The following is a 17,542-nucleotide window of genomic DNA, read 5'->3' as shown; positions in this document are numbered from 1 at the left end:
GCTGTGTGTGTTGATATCATAGTACCAGTTTCAGCTTAAGAAAAAGGTTGGATAAGACTGAGAGAACTAATAATATCTTCTCACAGGAGAAATGTGTTTGAAAATATCAACCATTCATACAATGTAACTCATTCTAAAAACCAAAACTCTTGCTGTGTAGCAGTGTTTGTTTTTGTGACTCTAAGGATAATGTTCTCCTTGAGACTGTTAGCACTGTCCAGTTGGACATTACTGTCAAAGGGGGAAGAAGCAACCCCATCCTTATTGCTGATGCAGGCTTTAAAGTAACATAGAGCGAGCCAGCTATTGCCCATCACGGTTGTCAGGTCTGTAAATTATGTGCCATTCCCTCCAAGTCTGAACAGGGATATCTACTGAACTAGGTTTAACTTGATGTTATTTTTAGAAAAAATTACATTGATTGCATACTATTTCAAAGGCCCCAAGTAATAAAGTACACAATTAAATGTATCTGTTTGACTAGTTTCATTTCTCTGTGTGGTTTTAGGTATAAAAACTTAAATGTGTGTTTTCCAGACTCTTCTGGCAAAGATTTCGGTCCTACTCTGGGATTGAAGAAGTCCAGTTCTCTTGAGAGTCTTCAGACTGCTGTGGCTGAAGTTAGGAAGAACGAACTCCCTTTTCACAGACCCAGGCCTCATGTGGTCCGTGGTCGGGGGTGTAATGAGAGTTTCCGAGCTGCCATTGACAAGTCTTACGATGGACCTGAAGATGGAGAAGAGGGTATGTTGTTAATGGGACTTATTGAGGGAGCCACCTTCACTTAGGCCAACTCAGTAAAGCACATAAGCAAGCGTTTTAGTCCAGTTAAAGTTGATCACATTTTAAAAGCTGCTCATGTCTTCCAGTGAATAGAGCTGTCTTTGCAGTAGTCCATCCAACCTTGACTGGGTTTAGTGTAAAGTCTTTCACTGATCTCCATTGGGGCGGGGGTGGGTTGGAGGATTTAGAACTCAATCCTTAAATAATTATATTTTTAAACTTCAAGAAGCAGCTGCCTTCTTCAGATTACATTAAAAATTGTCTTGCTTGTTTTACAGAGCTGTCTACAATTCCCCCTTCTCCAACCAGGAAATTTGTTTCCTGTTATAGACAAGGCAGAGTGTATTGATAGCACTCTGCTGCTCATTCTGTCACCGTGGGCTTATAGACCCCAGTCTGGAAATATGTCTTCTTTAGCATGAAGCATAAAACTGTGCTTGGATCCTGAGCCCCCCAAATAGAAGCAACACAGCTTCTAGAAGCAACACAGCTTCTAGAAGCAACGAGACAGAACAGTTGATGTATTTCTTGTTCAGCCACTAAAGTAGAAAGATTCCAGGGAGTGAATGAAATAGTTTTGTTACGTAGGCTGGTTATGTCAGTCACCAGAATCTCTTCTTGAAGTAAGCTTTCAGTGTTTGCATCCCAGCATGTCAGTTTTCTCGAGCTGATGGAGGTTAACAAGCTAGATTTCAAATAGAATAGTGTTTCACCATGTCAGGATTTTTATATCAGGAATAACAACTAGAAAACAAGTCACTACAATAACTCTGTATTTAATTTACAATAGAAATCTACTTGAATTCACTAGATATGTTTAGTCTGCTTTTTAAATTATTCAATTAAATGAGTAAGTGTTGTGAGTCATTTGAGCACTTTGTAGACACTCATGCTGTATTTCATGTGTTTGCATTTGGTGGCCCCTAGCCATCCTCACTGCTGCTTTTTCATTCTGTGCAGATGGTTTCTCTGATAAGAGCTCTCACTCTGGTCAAGAAGCTCAGAACATGGAATCTGTCTCTCCAGGGAACCCTGAAATAGAAGATGCAGAAACGAAAGCAAAAAAAGACAAAAAAAATAGAGAGAAAGAGAAGAAAAAGGAAAAGGGCAAATCTAAAATGAAAGAGAAGAAAAGGAAGGAAGAAAATGAAGATCTAGAAAAGAAAAAGAAGAAGGGCTTTGGTGTCATGTTGAGGTACATTTGCATTTAAAAAGCAAAACAGCCACCCATTCTCATTATAACATAGGAAACAACTGATACTCTCATAAAGTAGTGAAAAAATTATTTCACTTGGACTCAAAATAATGTTTATGTTATTTAAAAAGAAAGCAGTTTATACTTTTACACCAAACTTGTAGCTGAGGCAGAAGACATTTGGCAGACAAAATGTCTTTTTGTGCCTTTGAAATTCATTCCCATATGTCAGAAAAGATTCAAGGTTTCAGGCTAAAACAAGCGTGTGTCGGTGGGGGAGGCTTTATGGGGAATATTTCTGAGTAATACATGACCCACTCCCACGCTCAGACCTGCGCCTTCTCTTCCTTGCTTATCTGCTTCCTTTACAAGCTTTGGGGAGAGCAGGAGTGCTGGTGTTACTGTAAACAGTCTAGTAACATTTGCAGTTGCCAAAAACCACTAGCTATGGTAAAATCTTCGCTTCACAGCTTCAGCCATTGCCTGCAGTGGTCACCATCCTCCCTGCCCAGCATGCAAGTGTTTGGATTTCTTCTGTGGTTATTGGTTGGTTTTGCATCTCTGGAATCATCAGAGATTAGACAAAGTTCTTCAGGCCATTCATTTCCTTGCTATTGCTGGAGCCTTTGGTGCTGTAGGCACTCTGGTTGGTATCACCCCTGCCTCTGGTACCTGTTTACTCTATTGAGGATTAAAGTGTTTCCATTTAAGTAGATCTTTGCAATTAATATAGGGTATGTGAGTGAAATTTAATGATCACCTGCAGAAGATTAGACTGTATGATCATGTGGTTACTTGTGGCACTGAACACTTAATGTAAGCTTTAGGAAGCTATTGGTGTTTCTTAGCATGCTGTATTGCAGATAAGCCAGATACATACAAAAGCCACAATCATTGCTTAGGCAAAGATGCACTTAACTAGTAATCAGCTGCAAGATCATTCACTTAAAATGATATTCATTAGGACGGTGATACATGAACTCGCATTGCAGCTTTCTGTTGATATGTCCTCTGGAGTCAAATGGCTCATGTTATATTGATATGGTAGGTTTTAGCTGACTTTCTTCCATGTATCATCAATAGGAGTCCTCAAAATTGTCCTATCAACTTTTGAACACTGTAGAGATACTGTCAAAAATATACAGGCGTGCTTATGTGCCAAATTTGCATGATTTCAGCAGTTGTTAGTGTTCATAAGATGAAGATGCGTGGGTATATCAGTGTGCATTCAAATGGGGCTTTTTAGGAATTCTGTGGAGACATACACCTGTGCATTACACATGCATTTGTGTTCATACTGTTTAAAGAAATAGGGCTTAAAATGGAACAGTAGTCAAAACACTGAATAATTAGGAGGGTGACTTCGACAACTCTCTTGTGTATCTTAAGCTTTATGTCTATTTTCATTCTTCTTTTTAACTCTTTGGCGTGAATAGGGCTGTTGGAAGAGGAGGGGAGTGACACAGAGGTCTGACAAAACCATGAGTATTCTGTTCAGTGTATCACTGGCAGATTCGAAGTTCGAAGTGCAAAGTCTTACTTATGGGGGTTTGATGCCTTAGCAACAAAGAACATGGGATGACATCAGAATCCAAAACAAGCAATTGTAGTTGACAAAAAATCTGATAATGATCAATATGCAAAGCTGGGAACAATAGGTTCACCATTCCTAGTGATTCCCTTTTTCACAATATATTTCACATTTTGGTTGTACACGAGCTTTATGCATCTGTTCTTTTCATAAGCTTGCTTTTTATTTAGATTGATAGTCTTCCCAGCAGACAGTAATTGTTGATAATATTTATTTATCTCTATGGCAGCATAGAATGGGAATTTCTATCCCACACCATTGAAAATCTCTACAAAGCCACAAAGGTGGAAGCAACAGGTTATAATGAACAGAGAAGGAGTTGTTTGTAAGAGCTAATGGTTCAGCTGGGAGGTTTTTAGAGGTTCTGTGTCCTCATCAGTGTTTCTTCCTAGAATTTATAAAATTGTTCTTGACAAGAAATTCCTTCCTGAGAAGGTGAGAGTCCTAGGGAATCCCAGCCATAATAAAAGTGAAAGAATGGTGATGACCTGTGAAGATTGAACGAGAGCAAACAGTGTGAGCTTACAAAAGAATTGGGGACTGTATGTCCTGCTCAAGATGAGCAGAACCAGGATGGTATTTTTTCAGGGAGAAACTGCTGTGGATGACATGAGAAACAAAAACAATCTGATTTTTTTTAAAAGAAATAATAGGGAAGTAATGGGGGAACTTGGAAGGGGTCAAATACTGACTAAATACTAGATTCAAGAGGTATTTTTCAAACTGGAGTTTTGCACTGATGTGAAATTGAGGAGTGAGTGTCAGGAGATCTAGGGAGGGAGGAAACTGCAGTAAGAAGGTTTGAATGATCAAGTATTTTAGCAGCACGGATGGAAAGAAACAGCCAGATTTTTTTATGACATTGTGGAGATGAAGCTGGCATGTTTTATTGGTAGAACATCTGTGGAAAGAAAGAGAGAAGCTGAAGACGACAAAGTTGGGAGCTTCTGCAGCAGGCAAGGTGACTACTGGTTCTTGGTATCTTAGGAGAAAGAAGTAGAGAGAAGTATTTAGAAACAGAGATGAGCTCAGTTTTTGACATGCTGAGTTTAAATTGGAAGGGGAACCTGCCATAGGAGGCATTAGAAATGTAAACACCATAAGGGAGCAGAAAGCTGGACAGAGAAGGGAAATCTGTAGTATGCATTTTGTAGATATGACGGTAGTTGTACTGTGATCTCCCATGTGGGAGACCACCAAAATGAGGAACAAGGAACAGAGCCCCTGCTAGACTGACAGAGAGAAAGACCCAAGAGAAAAGTTAAGAAAGCAACTGGCAGGAGTGGGAAGAGGATATATCTGCCTGGGACCGGGCGATGCTGTGAATGTTTTAAACTAGTGCAGTGACTGCAGCCATGTAACTAATTGATCCTACCGAGAGCTGGAACCCCACACTGATACGTTCATACTGTTTGTAATTTGTGGGCTGCTTTGTTCAGAGCTATTTCAGCTGTGCCTACATAGTTCTACTGTGCTGCGTAGATGCATCCAAACAGGAAAACAGACTTGCTGAACCCATGTCAAGATTGGGTTGAGATAAGTAGGAGATGATCATCTGTGGTGAAAGCTCCAGGACCAGAAGGACAGTGAAAATATTTCTGAGATTTTGCCAGAAAGCTCAGTGCTAATGAAGACACATGCACTTTCTGGCGAAATGACTAGGGGTCAGGTGTAAAGGACAAAAGAAAGTAGAATTTGAGGATGAAGTAGCTGCTGGAAGTGTCACACTTGTCTATGGTCGGGGTTTTGTACTATACTTGCTGAGTCATATATACAGCTATAACAAGTTTTATCTTGACAGTATGTCCATGTGAACTGGCTTGTTTCTGCCTTATAAGCAACAACAAAGCATTTCAAGATATTAAAACCAAACTGAAGTATTTATCTGTAGTACAAGAAGCATTGAGCTTTAGTCTTTTGCATCTGAGATTTTTGAACATATTGGACTTGCTACTGCATTGGTTTTTTTACTTTTTTTTTTTAATTTAACAACAGAAAATAGCAAAGCTGTTAGCAGTTGCTAACAGATTTCACTTGGTGCCTCATCTGTTGCTCAGCTGCTATTTACTTGTAGTTCCTGGTCTTTTTTTACACATACAAAAAAAAGAATGATTGCTTTCCTGCTAAGCTTTTTCTGGATTGAAGCTTTATTTAGGTGACTGTGAGTCAGGGAGACCATCAAGAAATCGTGCTTTTATTTTTGTAATCATTGTTTTTTAAAAAGTCCTGTGGTTTTACCCGGTATTAACTGGAACTCTTGGCTGCAGCATTTTAATGACTGTGGCACTTGGAGCAAAGTAGGTTAATATACTGGAGATTTGAAATGCAGATGACACTGGGTATTACTGATTAGTTAAGTCTCTATAATCCAAAACACTATTACTGTGGTGCATACTGCACAGTGTTTGTGTATTCTTGTTTGGTTGGTTCTAATGCATATATTGACTGCCTGAGTACTGGATGTGCATATGTGCTGTCCAAAGAACAACAGAAGTTGATTCTGTTAACTGTTTGTATGTAACATCGGCTAAGCGAGCATTATATTTTACTTTTTGATGTTTCCTGGCACATTGCACCATCATAGCTCACTAAATAACCCACCACTAGACAAAGACGGCAGAGTAAATTGATATTGTATATCAGGAAAACAACTACATTAAATACTTTCATTACTGGAGCTGTGGCTAAATGTATATTGCAGTCTCAGGAAAAAGCCAGTGTCTAGCATCTATGCTGAAACATTGAGCTGACTGAGTCTTTCAGGGCACGGTGAGTCTTGAGGAGACTGCTGGACCTCAAATGAGCTTCCCTGTTCTTCTTTTTGAAGGTGTTTTGTATTTTCGTGAGCAACACTATAGTGAAACAGCATATTTGTGCCTTTGAACAAAGGTAGTGTGCAGTGTCATTGATTTAGAACTGTCAAAAGCCTTGTGAGGTGGCTCTGTAAGCTGTTTGGAAGGGTTAATTAACCCCTTGATGCAGGGTGTTAGAAATCCCTGATGCCGAGCACTAATGCAAAACGCATTATCACTTAGCACTGGGAATGCAAAGCTGATCTAACCAAGAGGTTAATAAAAAAAAATTTAAAAATTATTCCTCAGTTTGCTGGGTGATGAACTCTAGATTTTAAATTTGTGATCTATAGTTATTTGATTGCCATGCTTTGAAATACTGTCAAAATATTATTTTCTAACAAAGGTAGGCTTTGTGTTGGTTTCTAAATCAAGTTGGAGAAAGACTGAACCTTTAAATCTCTAGGGAAATGTGACCTCTGCTGTGCAGTGCTGCTCTGTATCTTAATCCCATAGCAGTTGTTACAGTCCTGGTGTATAATAAACATAAGTCTATGGCTCTCTCACTACCTTTTCCAAATAGTGATTGTAAAAATTCTGGGCAGCCCTTTCAGCTATATGGGTATGAAGGTAAGTTAGCTAATGGACTGCAGCCACACCAATGGCATTTTAATAGGTAGCTCCCCTAGGCAGAGACTGGTGGGCTGAAGTCATAATTTTTTTGTGGTATAAAAATCTAGGAGCAAGTATGTAATTGGTGGCTCAGAGTAAAGAGTTTTGCCGAACTGGAGTGCAGTGGGAGAACACCCTCTCATTCAGTCTGTATTTCTAGGCTGGATTCAGGAAAAAAAAACCAACAACCTTCTTCACACAAGGCAACTCTTGTCAACTTGACTTCACTAGTTCACTTGCAAATATTTTCAAGATTAGTATAGGTGAGAAAATATCTCTCTCACAAATATTGCACATGAACTATGACTTGCATATTTGTGCATGTATACATGTAACTGCAAGCACTGAAAGCAGGAATATATATGTGCATATTAGTTACATTTGCTTTTTCCTTTTCAGAAATCGTGCACTTTCCCACATAACAGTTCATCTTAAATTATTTACCTTCCATTTCACAATATGAGCCATGAATATTTTATTTTTTGTCCCCTTAATTTGCCAATTTTCCTTTGAGCTAAGTGCCTTAGTGATTTTAATTTTTCATTCTAGTTGGAAGACAGAAATGACCCTTTTTTCATTATTACTATTATAGGCCTTGTGCTCAGAATAATACTTTTTACAACCAGCACTGCTGAGCCCGTAATGGTATTGCAGAGTAGATAGCATAATATACAGATATTGACTTCCATTAAGTATAGCACTGTGATAGCTTATGGAGAGATTTTTTTTCTGCTCTGTGTTGCCCTGAGAAGTTGAGCGTTGTAAAAGAAAAGTTAGCAATATAATGAAGAAAGAGCAAATAATAGAGATGTGATTTGCTGGAGAGAGGCAGTGTATATAACTATTTAATGTATTTATATGTACATATGATGCTGGAAATCAGTAGATGTGGATAGATTAAAAAAAAAAATACTAGATTAAATTATAATTTAATTAGGCTAAAGTTATTTTTTTCGTTAGAATTTTTTTTCCTCAATAGCAAAATGATCTGAGATGGATCATGCCTGTGTGTTTGATAGACAGCATCAGTTAATGAGGCAGATGAGTTATTTAGAGGCCTTGATTTCCTTTTGCCTAACAAACTTCCCACTTTTCAAATAGGTAAATTGGTAAATAAAACTCCTGTTTCCTTTAAAGAGCACAAGAGCATGAGGGAGAGGAGATACCTAATCAGTTTAATGTATCTCGAGTTTGTCAAGTATTTTTAACTAAAAAAAGACAAACACCTCAATTTACGTGTATCACTTTTTCTTTTCCTGCACCGTATTGATTCCTCCTTGGCTGCATTCATAGTCAGACTAAACCAGAGAAAATAAGGGGGTTTTGTACTGAAATGATCATGTGGACTGCCTACTAAAGGCTTATTTGTTTAATTAAGCATCTGTTCTCTTCTTAATATGCATGCATAAATCTCATTAACGTTAGATGTATGCAAGTGCAGTGAAGAATAGACCCCTTACTCTCATTACTGAACTTGGATAACAAGATTTATATTTACTTAACAGATCAGAGCAGAAAGTTCCCTCTGACTATTTAAAAGGACTGGAAATTACAAACTGTTTGCAAGGAACATGCTTTTTGTGAAATAGTTGCATGTTCACTTCAAGTTGAAATATCATTATTCAAGCCATTACTAAGCAAAAAAAAAAAAAAAAAGGCAGTGTACTTTGCCTGTAAGGATTAACTTTGTGCACTGAATTCTGTGACGTGTCTACTTAAATGTATACCTGCCTATTCGATATTGACCTCTGTGCATGCCATACCTGCTAAAAAAAAAAGTAAACTGAGTCCTATTGGAAATATGACCAGGTCTTTGCTGGAGGTGGCACGTTTCTTTTAAGTGTCTGTCTGCTCTCTCCCAAGAAATGCCTTCTGCAAAAAAAGTCCTAGAAAGCAAAGTGTGTTCTTGATGAATACTAAACGCTGTGGCAGTGTGTTTATCCTTCTTTCACTGTGCTTGGCTGTTACTTGCTCTAAAATCCATCTCTTATCTGAGGATAAAACTTAATTCCAGATTTTCCATATAAGTTAGAATACATTGGGTATTTCTGTATGTAATACAGATGCATTATGGTCACAGATACTTGAGGGTCATGCCCACAAGAATTTGAATTAAGGCTTCCTGAGCTGCATTTTAACCAATAAATACATATTTTGCTCAGGAATACAGTGCGGAGTATGAGTTCTACCATGAGACACAAAAAAGGGCAGTTTTGCTGATTTTCTGTTTCGGTAGTTCTTGTAACATGAACTTGGTAAATGGGGGGCTGGGGGGGTGAGACAACAATTAACAGAGAAATTATACAGAAGGGGGCTCCTGACAGATTCCTTAACTATAAAGTGCTGGCAGGTGCCAGTTTAATAGGTATTGCCATTAACAGCCATCTGTAGAGAAAATGAAATGTACTCATCTCACTGAATTATGATTTATGCCAGACAAAGCAGTCAAACCAAAGTAATATTTATATTATAATGCAGAGTCATTGATTAAATGCACATGGCATCTCAAATCCAGTTGACATTTTAAGTTGAAATGATTGCAGACATGTAGCCATTTATTTAACTATTACTTTAAAAAATGTGTCTCTACTTGTTATTAATAGAAGAAAGTCAGACCTGACCAATATTTCAATAGGCTGACCTTTTGTTTTGCTGACATATAAAAGGAACAGAGCTCCTTTTGGGGTAGTGACAATTTCAGAGCATATGAAGTATGCTAGCTTCAGAAAACACTGACCCCTTTGAACCATTCTGTCTCTTTCTTCCCGCTTCTTTTCCACACAGGATTTCTGAGAGAAAGTGGACAAGAGATGGTTTAGGAGGTAGGAAAGTAGTCTGAGAGAGGCTTTGTTTCAAGTCCCTGCTCTGCTACTGATTTCTTGGGTGATGGTCATTAACTCACTTAGCTGCTCTGAGCCACAGTTATCCTTATACAAAGGTCATCCTCTGTGCTTATAAAAAATAAAAATAAGAGCATTTCCATGCTTCATATGATCACTGTTCAGATAAATATGTTAAAAAATAAATACATTTAAAAACTAGTCTGGCTACTCTTGCAAAAGTATAGCAGGCAAATAGTTTTAAGAAAATGAAAAAGTAGTAGGCTTTTTTGTGATTTTTCTCAAAGTAATTTTCCTCTAATCTCTAGGATTCTTCCATCTCTGAGGAATTCTTACTGCCTTTCCTTTTACTTTTTTCCAGTTATTCCAGTTTTTCTCATTTGTTAATCTCCTGTTGCCCAGTCTCTTATTTCCACATAGCATCTCTCCATTCTCTTTGTAACCTTGTCTCATTATTGCTTACCTTCCCATCCATTTTTAGCAAACTTTGGTATGTTCTCTCTTTGGGAAAAAAATACGAAGCAAGGCTAGCCCAGTTTGCTTGCAAGCTTAACCTTCTGCTGTTGCACTATTATTGAGACTGTTTGACAGAATGCTGGGTTGCTCACTCTTACCCATTCTTGCTACTGCTAGTACGTGAGGTGCCAAGCCGGGGTTTCCTCCTCCTGTCTGTAGTACCTCCTAGCTACAGATACTCTTACCTTCAAAAATGCAGTTTGGAATATAATGCCTCAGAATTATAGTTGACCTTCTATCTTTTATCCTGATTTTATGCCTTCTTGCTAGAAAAAATTGATTTGTCATTTCAAATTTAACGTGGGCAAACTCATTTTTTCTCTGCAAATTGTTCCCCTTTATGTCCTTACTCTGTCATCATGGAAACTAGCAGCATCTTCCCCCTTTCACAAAAGCCCCTACATGGGATGTCATCTTTCAGTGAACCTTAAACCCACTCAGTGGGGCAGTGTCTAAAATTTGCTCTCTTCTTACACAACACACTGAAGACCTGACCACGCAAAAGAAGCTTCTTCCCTTCTGCTTGGACTCCTGTTGCTTCCAGATTATGTCAGTCTCTGTTGTGGATCACATTGCTGGGTCGTTGTGCTGACTACTCTCGCCTGCCCCTGTCAGCACAGAACCAAACTTTGTCTCCTTCAGTTTGGTCTGCGTTAACGTACCGTGTTGTAACATACCGCGTGGTAACATACCGCTTTGAACAACCATGAACACGTACCAGCCAGCCTGTCTCAGCAGCACACTTTCTACTGCAACATGTTGCAGCATGTCTGGACATGAAAGTATTTTATATAGCCCTTCAACTTCCCTAAGATTTGCCTCTGCTGTAAAACTTCCATGATGCGTGTGAACGTTGACAGGACTGAATGAGTGATGAAGTAAGGCTTTGTATCCTTTCCACCCCAGCTCCTGCTTTCTGTCTCTCTCCACCAGTAGTAAGTAAGAAAAGCTCTTTACAGCTTCCTGCACTGCACCATGTTTGGCTGTGTCACATTCACCTCCACCTCTCCTCATTTGTTTGGAATCTGTTAGGATGTGAATGAAAGGATGCAGGATTGATCCTTATCCAGCGGTTCCTGCTTGTTTCAGCTCCAGTGTTAACTCCATCTTCTTATAACCTCCAGCCCTCCATCCTCTGACGATGCTCGTTTGTCACCAGGTTTCTTCCCTTGTTACTTTTTCCTCCTCTCTCTACCCCACTCTGCGCCCTGGGTTCTCTCTTGTCCTAGCTGACACCCAGGTTATGCAGAGCCTTAACTCATAAGCCTGGCAGAGTTCGTTAGTTTGAGCTCTGCCCTGTGTGTGTGTTGCTTCTACTCTGCACCTTGTCATGAGGAGCGACTGCTCTGATTTCTCAGTGGTCATGATGCTGCATGACGTTTACCATAGAAGTTAATTATGCTATTGAGTGCTCCCCTCACAGGAGTATTTACATTCAAAGAACCTTCCCCTGCTTGCTTCCTTTGTTAGTGGAAATGACATCTTGGCTTGGACCCTGGAGCATTTGAGAGAATTAGATCTTACTCTTTAGAAGTCTTTGAATAATTCTTAGTGGTGAAAATGAAGATGTCTTCTCCCTTTTCCCTTTCTGTTCTTGCAACTTCCCACTTCTGTCCTATTTTTTTTTTATTGTTGAGGAGAAACAGTAAAGAATGAATAAAAAGGAACCTGGGCAAATATAAGATGTTGGGCAAATATAAAATGTTAGGCAAATGCTGACATGAAAAAACCTACCATCCTCTGTGTGTGCATGTACGTTATATAAACTCTGAGATAAGTGTCACCACTAGTTTAGGAATTAAAAAAAAAATTCAAGTCTTAAAGGTTGACTCACGAGGCGAAAAATTGTCTGTCTGTGTGTGTACATGTGTCCTGGTTTCGGCTGGGATAGGGTTAAATTTCTTGCTAGTGCTGTGTTTTGGATTTAGTATGAGAAGAATGTTGATAACGCACTGATGTTTTCAGCTGTTGCTAAGTACCCTCCTAGTCCAAGGACAGCTCCCATGCCTACTGACTGAGCTAGGTACACAAGATGGGAGGGAACATAATCAGGACAGCCAGCTCAGCTGGCTAATGGGGTATTCCATACCATGTGACGTCATGCTCAGTATATGAATGGTAGGCGTGATCCAGGAAGTACCGATCGCTACCTGGTTATCGGTCAGCGCGGGGGGGGAGCAATTGCATTGTGCATCACTCATTTTGTATATTTTATCATTATCATTATTATTCTCCCTTTTCTGTTCTATTAAACTGTCTTTATCTCAACTCACGAGTTTTTCTCACTCTTCCCCTTCCAATTCTCTCCCCGTCCCACTGGGGGGGAGGGGGGGAGTAAGTGAGCGGCTGCGTGGTATTTGGCTGCCTGCCAGGTTAAACCACAACAACATGTAGTACAAGATACACAGGCCACTAAGTATCTGCTATAGTTCTTCAGCATTTAACTTTAGTATTAGTTCTGAAGTAATGAACTGTATGCCTGTGCCATGTGTTGTCCCGTATTTGAAAGTAGTGAATACCTGGCCTCTCACTAACTCCAGATTATCAGGTTGGTTGGTCATAATGTGTAAATAGGATTGTAAAACTATTTTCTGGTGACAGAAGGCCACCACTGTTGTCTGCTATTTTCTTTCTAGCCAAAGAACCCTAGTGAGTAATGAGTTGGGCACTGTTCATTCTACCCGTCGTCTTTTTGTTTAGCTTTTTATCCTCTAATGTGGAAATCTGTATTACAGTAGCTTAGTATAACAGACATCCTAATGTTCTGGTTTTAATTAAAATTAGATTGAGGAAATAAACAATTCAAAGACTTCCTCCCCCCCCCCCCGCAATATGCTTTCCGTATCCTCTGCTGCATTTGGAAGTGCTTGTTTCCATTAACATGCTCTTGAATTGTTCAGCCTCCCTAACAGATAGTGAGGAAGGACTGTCAAGGAAGCTCACTTTCATTAATTGAGTCTTCTTAGCAATACGTGTGGTTAAATTATTGATTTTTGTCTGTTTGTTTTAATGCAGTCTGCACTGTAAAATACAATTATTAATATAAAAACTTTGTCAAAATGTGAAGATTTCACAAAACCAAAAATGCACTGCTCTTGAGAAATAATTTCCATTGTACAGCTGCAGATCATTTTTACTATGACTAGAATATATATATAGAGAGAGATACCAGAGAGTGAGTGACTTGATCTAAATTACTCACAAAGAAATTAGCAAACATCTCTTTCCTTTAAAAAGGCAGATTATTGTGAGTGCAAGTGCTGCAGTAGGTTAGTGTACCTCTTCATCTGCAAAGACCTTCGCCCCATCTTTTTCTTAATGAATTCCTGTTTAGGCTATTTTAGCTTTGTTGTCATTTATTGCTTCCCAAACCATCAGTCATCTGCAGCAATGGAGGATAGGCAGGCTCAGGCAGAGCTCCAGCAGCTCTGGGCTGAAATGGTTTTGGAAGATAAGTAGAGAAATTTCTAGGTATAGGTCTGCTTTGAATTCTCTCTGCCTATAGCAGTAGTGTTAGCTGCTTTGTTTCCTATGTGTGAGATGTTCGCTAATTTCAGTAATTACAAAGTGGAAGTTGTATTTGTGTATCTGTAGTATGAATGCTGATGATGTTCTGTAAGACCAGGACGAGACCTGTAAATCCTATGGTGCTGGTTCTCTGTAAACTGCATAATTTGTCGATTTGCCTGTGAAGTATGTTGCACCCAGTGAGTGGTGAAAACTGATTTGGCATGCAAGCTTGCTAATTCTGAGTGGTTAACTGGCTTTAGTCCCCAGTGCTGTAATAAAGCGGATTTGGTTTTATTGCATCTCCTGCATGGAAATTACTATTAAAAATCTGTGTTGTAGAGATATTTCAGTGTTTTCAAAAAGACTTACATGTTTCTGCATGCTTGGAGGGGAGGAAGGAAGCCACAATCGTACAAAATACGCGCTCTAGCGGTCTAATTAGAAGCACACCAAGTTTTAGGCAGTCTAAAGTATGCTAACAAAAATATTCCAGTAGCAGTATATTTATTTAGTTCATCCTTAACATTTATTCTGGCTTAAATACGAGCTTCCTCTATGTTGTGCGGGTGTTCAGGTTGGAGAGAATGAGTTTAATCTTTTTTGGTTTTAGGCTAGAGTTTAAAGAAATTGAAAGATGATGGTCCTGTCATAGTGGGAAGAAAGATCACTACTGGCCCTAGACCTGCTGCAGAAAACCTACATTATACCACAAACTGCTGTCCATGCACTTGTATGCAATTGAAAGTAGAGCGCAGACACAGATAATCTTTCACTGGGGAAGATTCAAAAAAAAAAAAAAAGAGAGAGAGAGAAGTAACCAACAAAGCAGAAAAAAAGAGTGAGGATCGAGGTTCCGAATAACTAAATAGTTAAGATTTACCTCAGCAGTTTAGTAACTTCTTGAGGCCTCAATCCGGCAGAGCAAAGCAATAAATGACAGCGTATTATATACTCTTCTGTCTTCTTTGCTCTAGATCTTTATTAAAACAATGCATTCACACCATAGTAAAAGGCTACAGTGGAGCTAAAATTAAAATACATAGGTAACTCTTTTGAGAAGTGTGTTGATTATGTGTACAGATTGCATGTGTGTATAATTCATGCATCACACATGGAAACTCGTTTTTCTACCTTTGCTATTTTAAGCTGTTACCTGTATTCTTGTATTTTTATGGAACTAGTGGATTAGCACATAAATCTTTTATTGTATAATTAATTTCCAGAATATCAAGGAAGGGCTGGGTCTCTCTCTTTGACAGGCTATTTCTGTCTCTATAATGAGAACAGCAAAAGGTTAGGAGAGGAGGTGGTGGATTTACGTGTTTGAGTACTATAAATACTCTAGGGGAGGGGAACAAGGAGGTGCTTACGGGCTACATAAGCTAAAAGGAGCTTCTTTACAGTAGAATAGTCTCATCACATCTCCCCCATCTACTCAAGGACACAGAGGCACTCACACATGTTGAAACAGCCCATGTCTGGAGAAAAGCACGTTTAACAGAGTATTGTATTAATGGCTTCATGGGGATACCAAGACCATTTGTTGATCTTGGCTGTTAGTTTATTGTCTTTCTCAGTCTTCGTTTATTTTGTGTACATCAGCCATTCACTGAGTACCTTGGGACACAAATTGCCTATAATAGATCAAATTTACTGGTCAAAGGTTAAGTCACTCTCATGAGGCTGCTTGTCTGTGATAGCATTGATTTCTGTTGGCTTTGATACTGTATTTATTGCAATAATATTGTAATGTCTGCACAATCATTCCTGTTCCAGGTAGATGACAGCTTGGTGAATTTGGACTGTCATTAACTTGAGCTGATTTCTTTGTGAGGCATCTTACGGTTGTCTTCAGAAAATGCCAGTCAGATTGAAACTGGGACCGCTCTCTTCTGTAGAGAGGAATCCTTGTCTAGGAGTGCTAAACATTTTATGTTGTCCAGCAGTGTTTAGACCAGCTCCATCCTTAAGTTTCCACAAAGCTAAATGGAAAATTATGTTGAACATCTAGGTTTCTGTTTAATAACCACCATGCAAGGCAGATACAGACCTAAAACAAACCTACAAATATAAAGGTTGATACAGAAACCTGTAATATAAATCAGAGGAGTTTTCATATACAGCAGTGATCAGAGGAGGAGGAAAAATACAAAATTAAATTGGTTGCATCAAATGTCATGCTAATTTATAAGCTAAAAGAAGATTGTAAATGAAGCACTGAAGTATGAGGGTTTTGCTCTGTTTGTAAATATTGACTTAAAATGAGCTTTAAAAAACAATACCAAAAAAAGTAAAACCAAATTGTGGTTGGTAGCCTTCTCAAGGACCCAGTTTCAAAGGCTTACCAAACAGAAGAGCGGGAGACCAAAATAAAACATCAGAGAGGAGGAAAAAACCAAGCTAGAAAGCAACTTAAATTGATATAGTGTCTGCCTACAGATAATTGAAGCCATGAGATTTAATTAAAATCACTGAGTGGATGTTGCTATCAAGAATGAGACAGTGAGGCTTAAACGGAATTTCTCTGAATGCATACAGGGAATTTTAGGAACAAGATAAGAAAAAGAACAATTTTACTACGTGAGGCTTAAACGGAATTTCTCTGAATGCGTACAGGGAATTTTAGGAGCAAGATAAGAAAAAGAACAATTTTACTATCAGCTATAGAGAAATGTATTCACTGAAGAACAGCTCAAGCTGTGGGCATTTTCCAGGACCCCTGTGTACCAAATTTCAAGGATAACCAAATGCTTTATAAAAGCATCTTGTGATCAATTGTATTGAATGGCACGGACAAGTTGCATTGAATCAACACAGATGACAATCCATTTGGCTGAGCAGAGAAAGATCGTTACAGACCTTTAATACAGCAGTTTCGGTTCAGTATCTGTCCATTTTGGAACTTGGACTTCTAATAACTGTGCTGGTCTCTTGAAAAACAAAACTTTATTCAAGTCAATATACTCTAGCAGTTCTGAAACACAGAACAAAGCAAGCTGAGAGAGTACTATAACAAGCAGGTTTTATAACCTGTTTCTTTTGAAACACAGCTAACATTTGTGCATTTAAATGACAACAGGAAAATTCCAGAAGCTCAGACTAAATTTGCATGACCAGTGATGAGGTTGAGAGTAAAAATGTTTATTGTTTCATGGCAAAAGTGGAAGGAATAGGGATCAGCTGCACAAGTGATCAGACCTGATTGCAGAAAATGAAATAGAAATACCAACTGAGGCAGAGCAGAAGGAAGGGTTTGGGGAACCTATATAACCAACAATTATTTTAAAATAGTGGAGAGCATCCCGGAGCCTGTCAGTCTTCCTGAACTAAGAAATAGCCGCTGTTTCAAAGATATATGGATTGGTCTTAAACCACAGAAATACAAACGTGTAGTGGCTTTATGGCAAAATTTTCCAGGCCTGAGTCAAAGCTTGTTGAATTTCACGGATGTCTTGTACGGGATGAGACCCACAGAGTGTTCATGGGTACATACAGCTGTGAGGTTGAAGTGAGCTGGTATAAAGTTGTGACTAATGCTTTTTTCCTTTGGCTTGTAAGAGTGTAGGAGAATTAACTGTAGTCCCTGTTCTGTGTAGACTTCAGAGTGATGAATGTTTTTTCAGACTTGCTGGGGAGATCCTAG

At 38.9% G+C, this 17,542-nt stretch overlaps 1 protein-coding gene across 1 annotated transcript in view; it reads left to right on the top strand.

Moving 5' to 3' along the window:
* Window positions 1-17,542, top strand: part of PARD3B (par-3 family cell polarity regulator beta) — a gene marked incomplete at its 5' end in the record, with an annotated part of 291,514 nt that overhangs the window by 148,540 nt on the left and 125,432 nt on the right. Inside the window, 2 exons of the mRNA XM_009582067.1 lie at window positions 538-744; window positions 1,744-1,978. Coding sequence (XP_009580362.1) covers window positions 538-744; window positions 1,744-1,978 — 442 coding nt within the window. The remainder of the gene's footprint in view (window positions 1-537; window positions 745-1,743; window positions 1,979-17,542) is intronic.

This window comes from Fulmarus glacialis, unplaced genomic scaffold (genome assembly GCF_000690835.1).
Source record: "Fulmarus glacialis isolate BGI_N327 unplaced genomic scaffold, ASM69083v1 scaffold8677, whole genome shotgun sequence".
Classification (NCBI taxonomy): Eukaryota; Metazoa; Chordata; class Aves; order Procellariiformes; family Procellariidae; genus Fulmarus; species Fulmarus glacialis.
The sequence above is the reverse complement of the archived record's forward strand: the minus strand, read 5'-3'. Positions and strand labels throughout refer to the sequence as shown.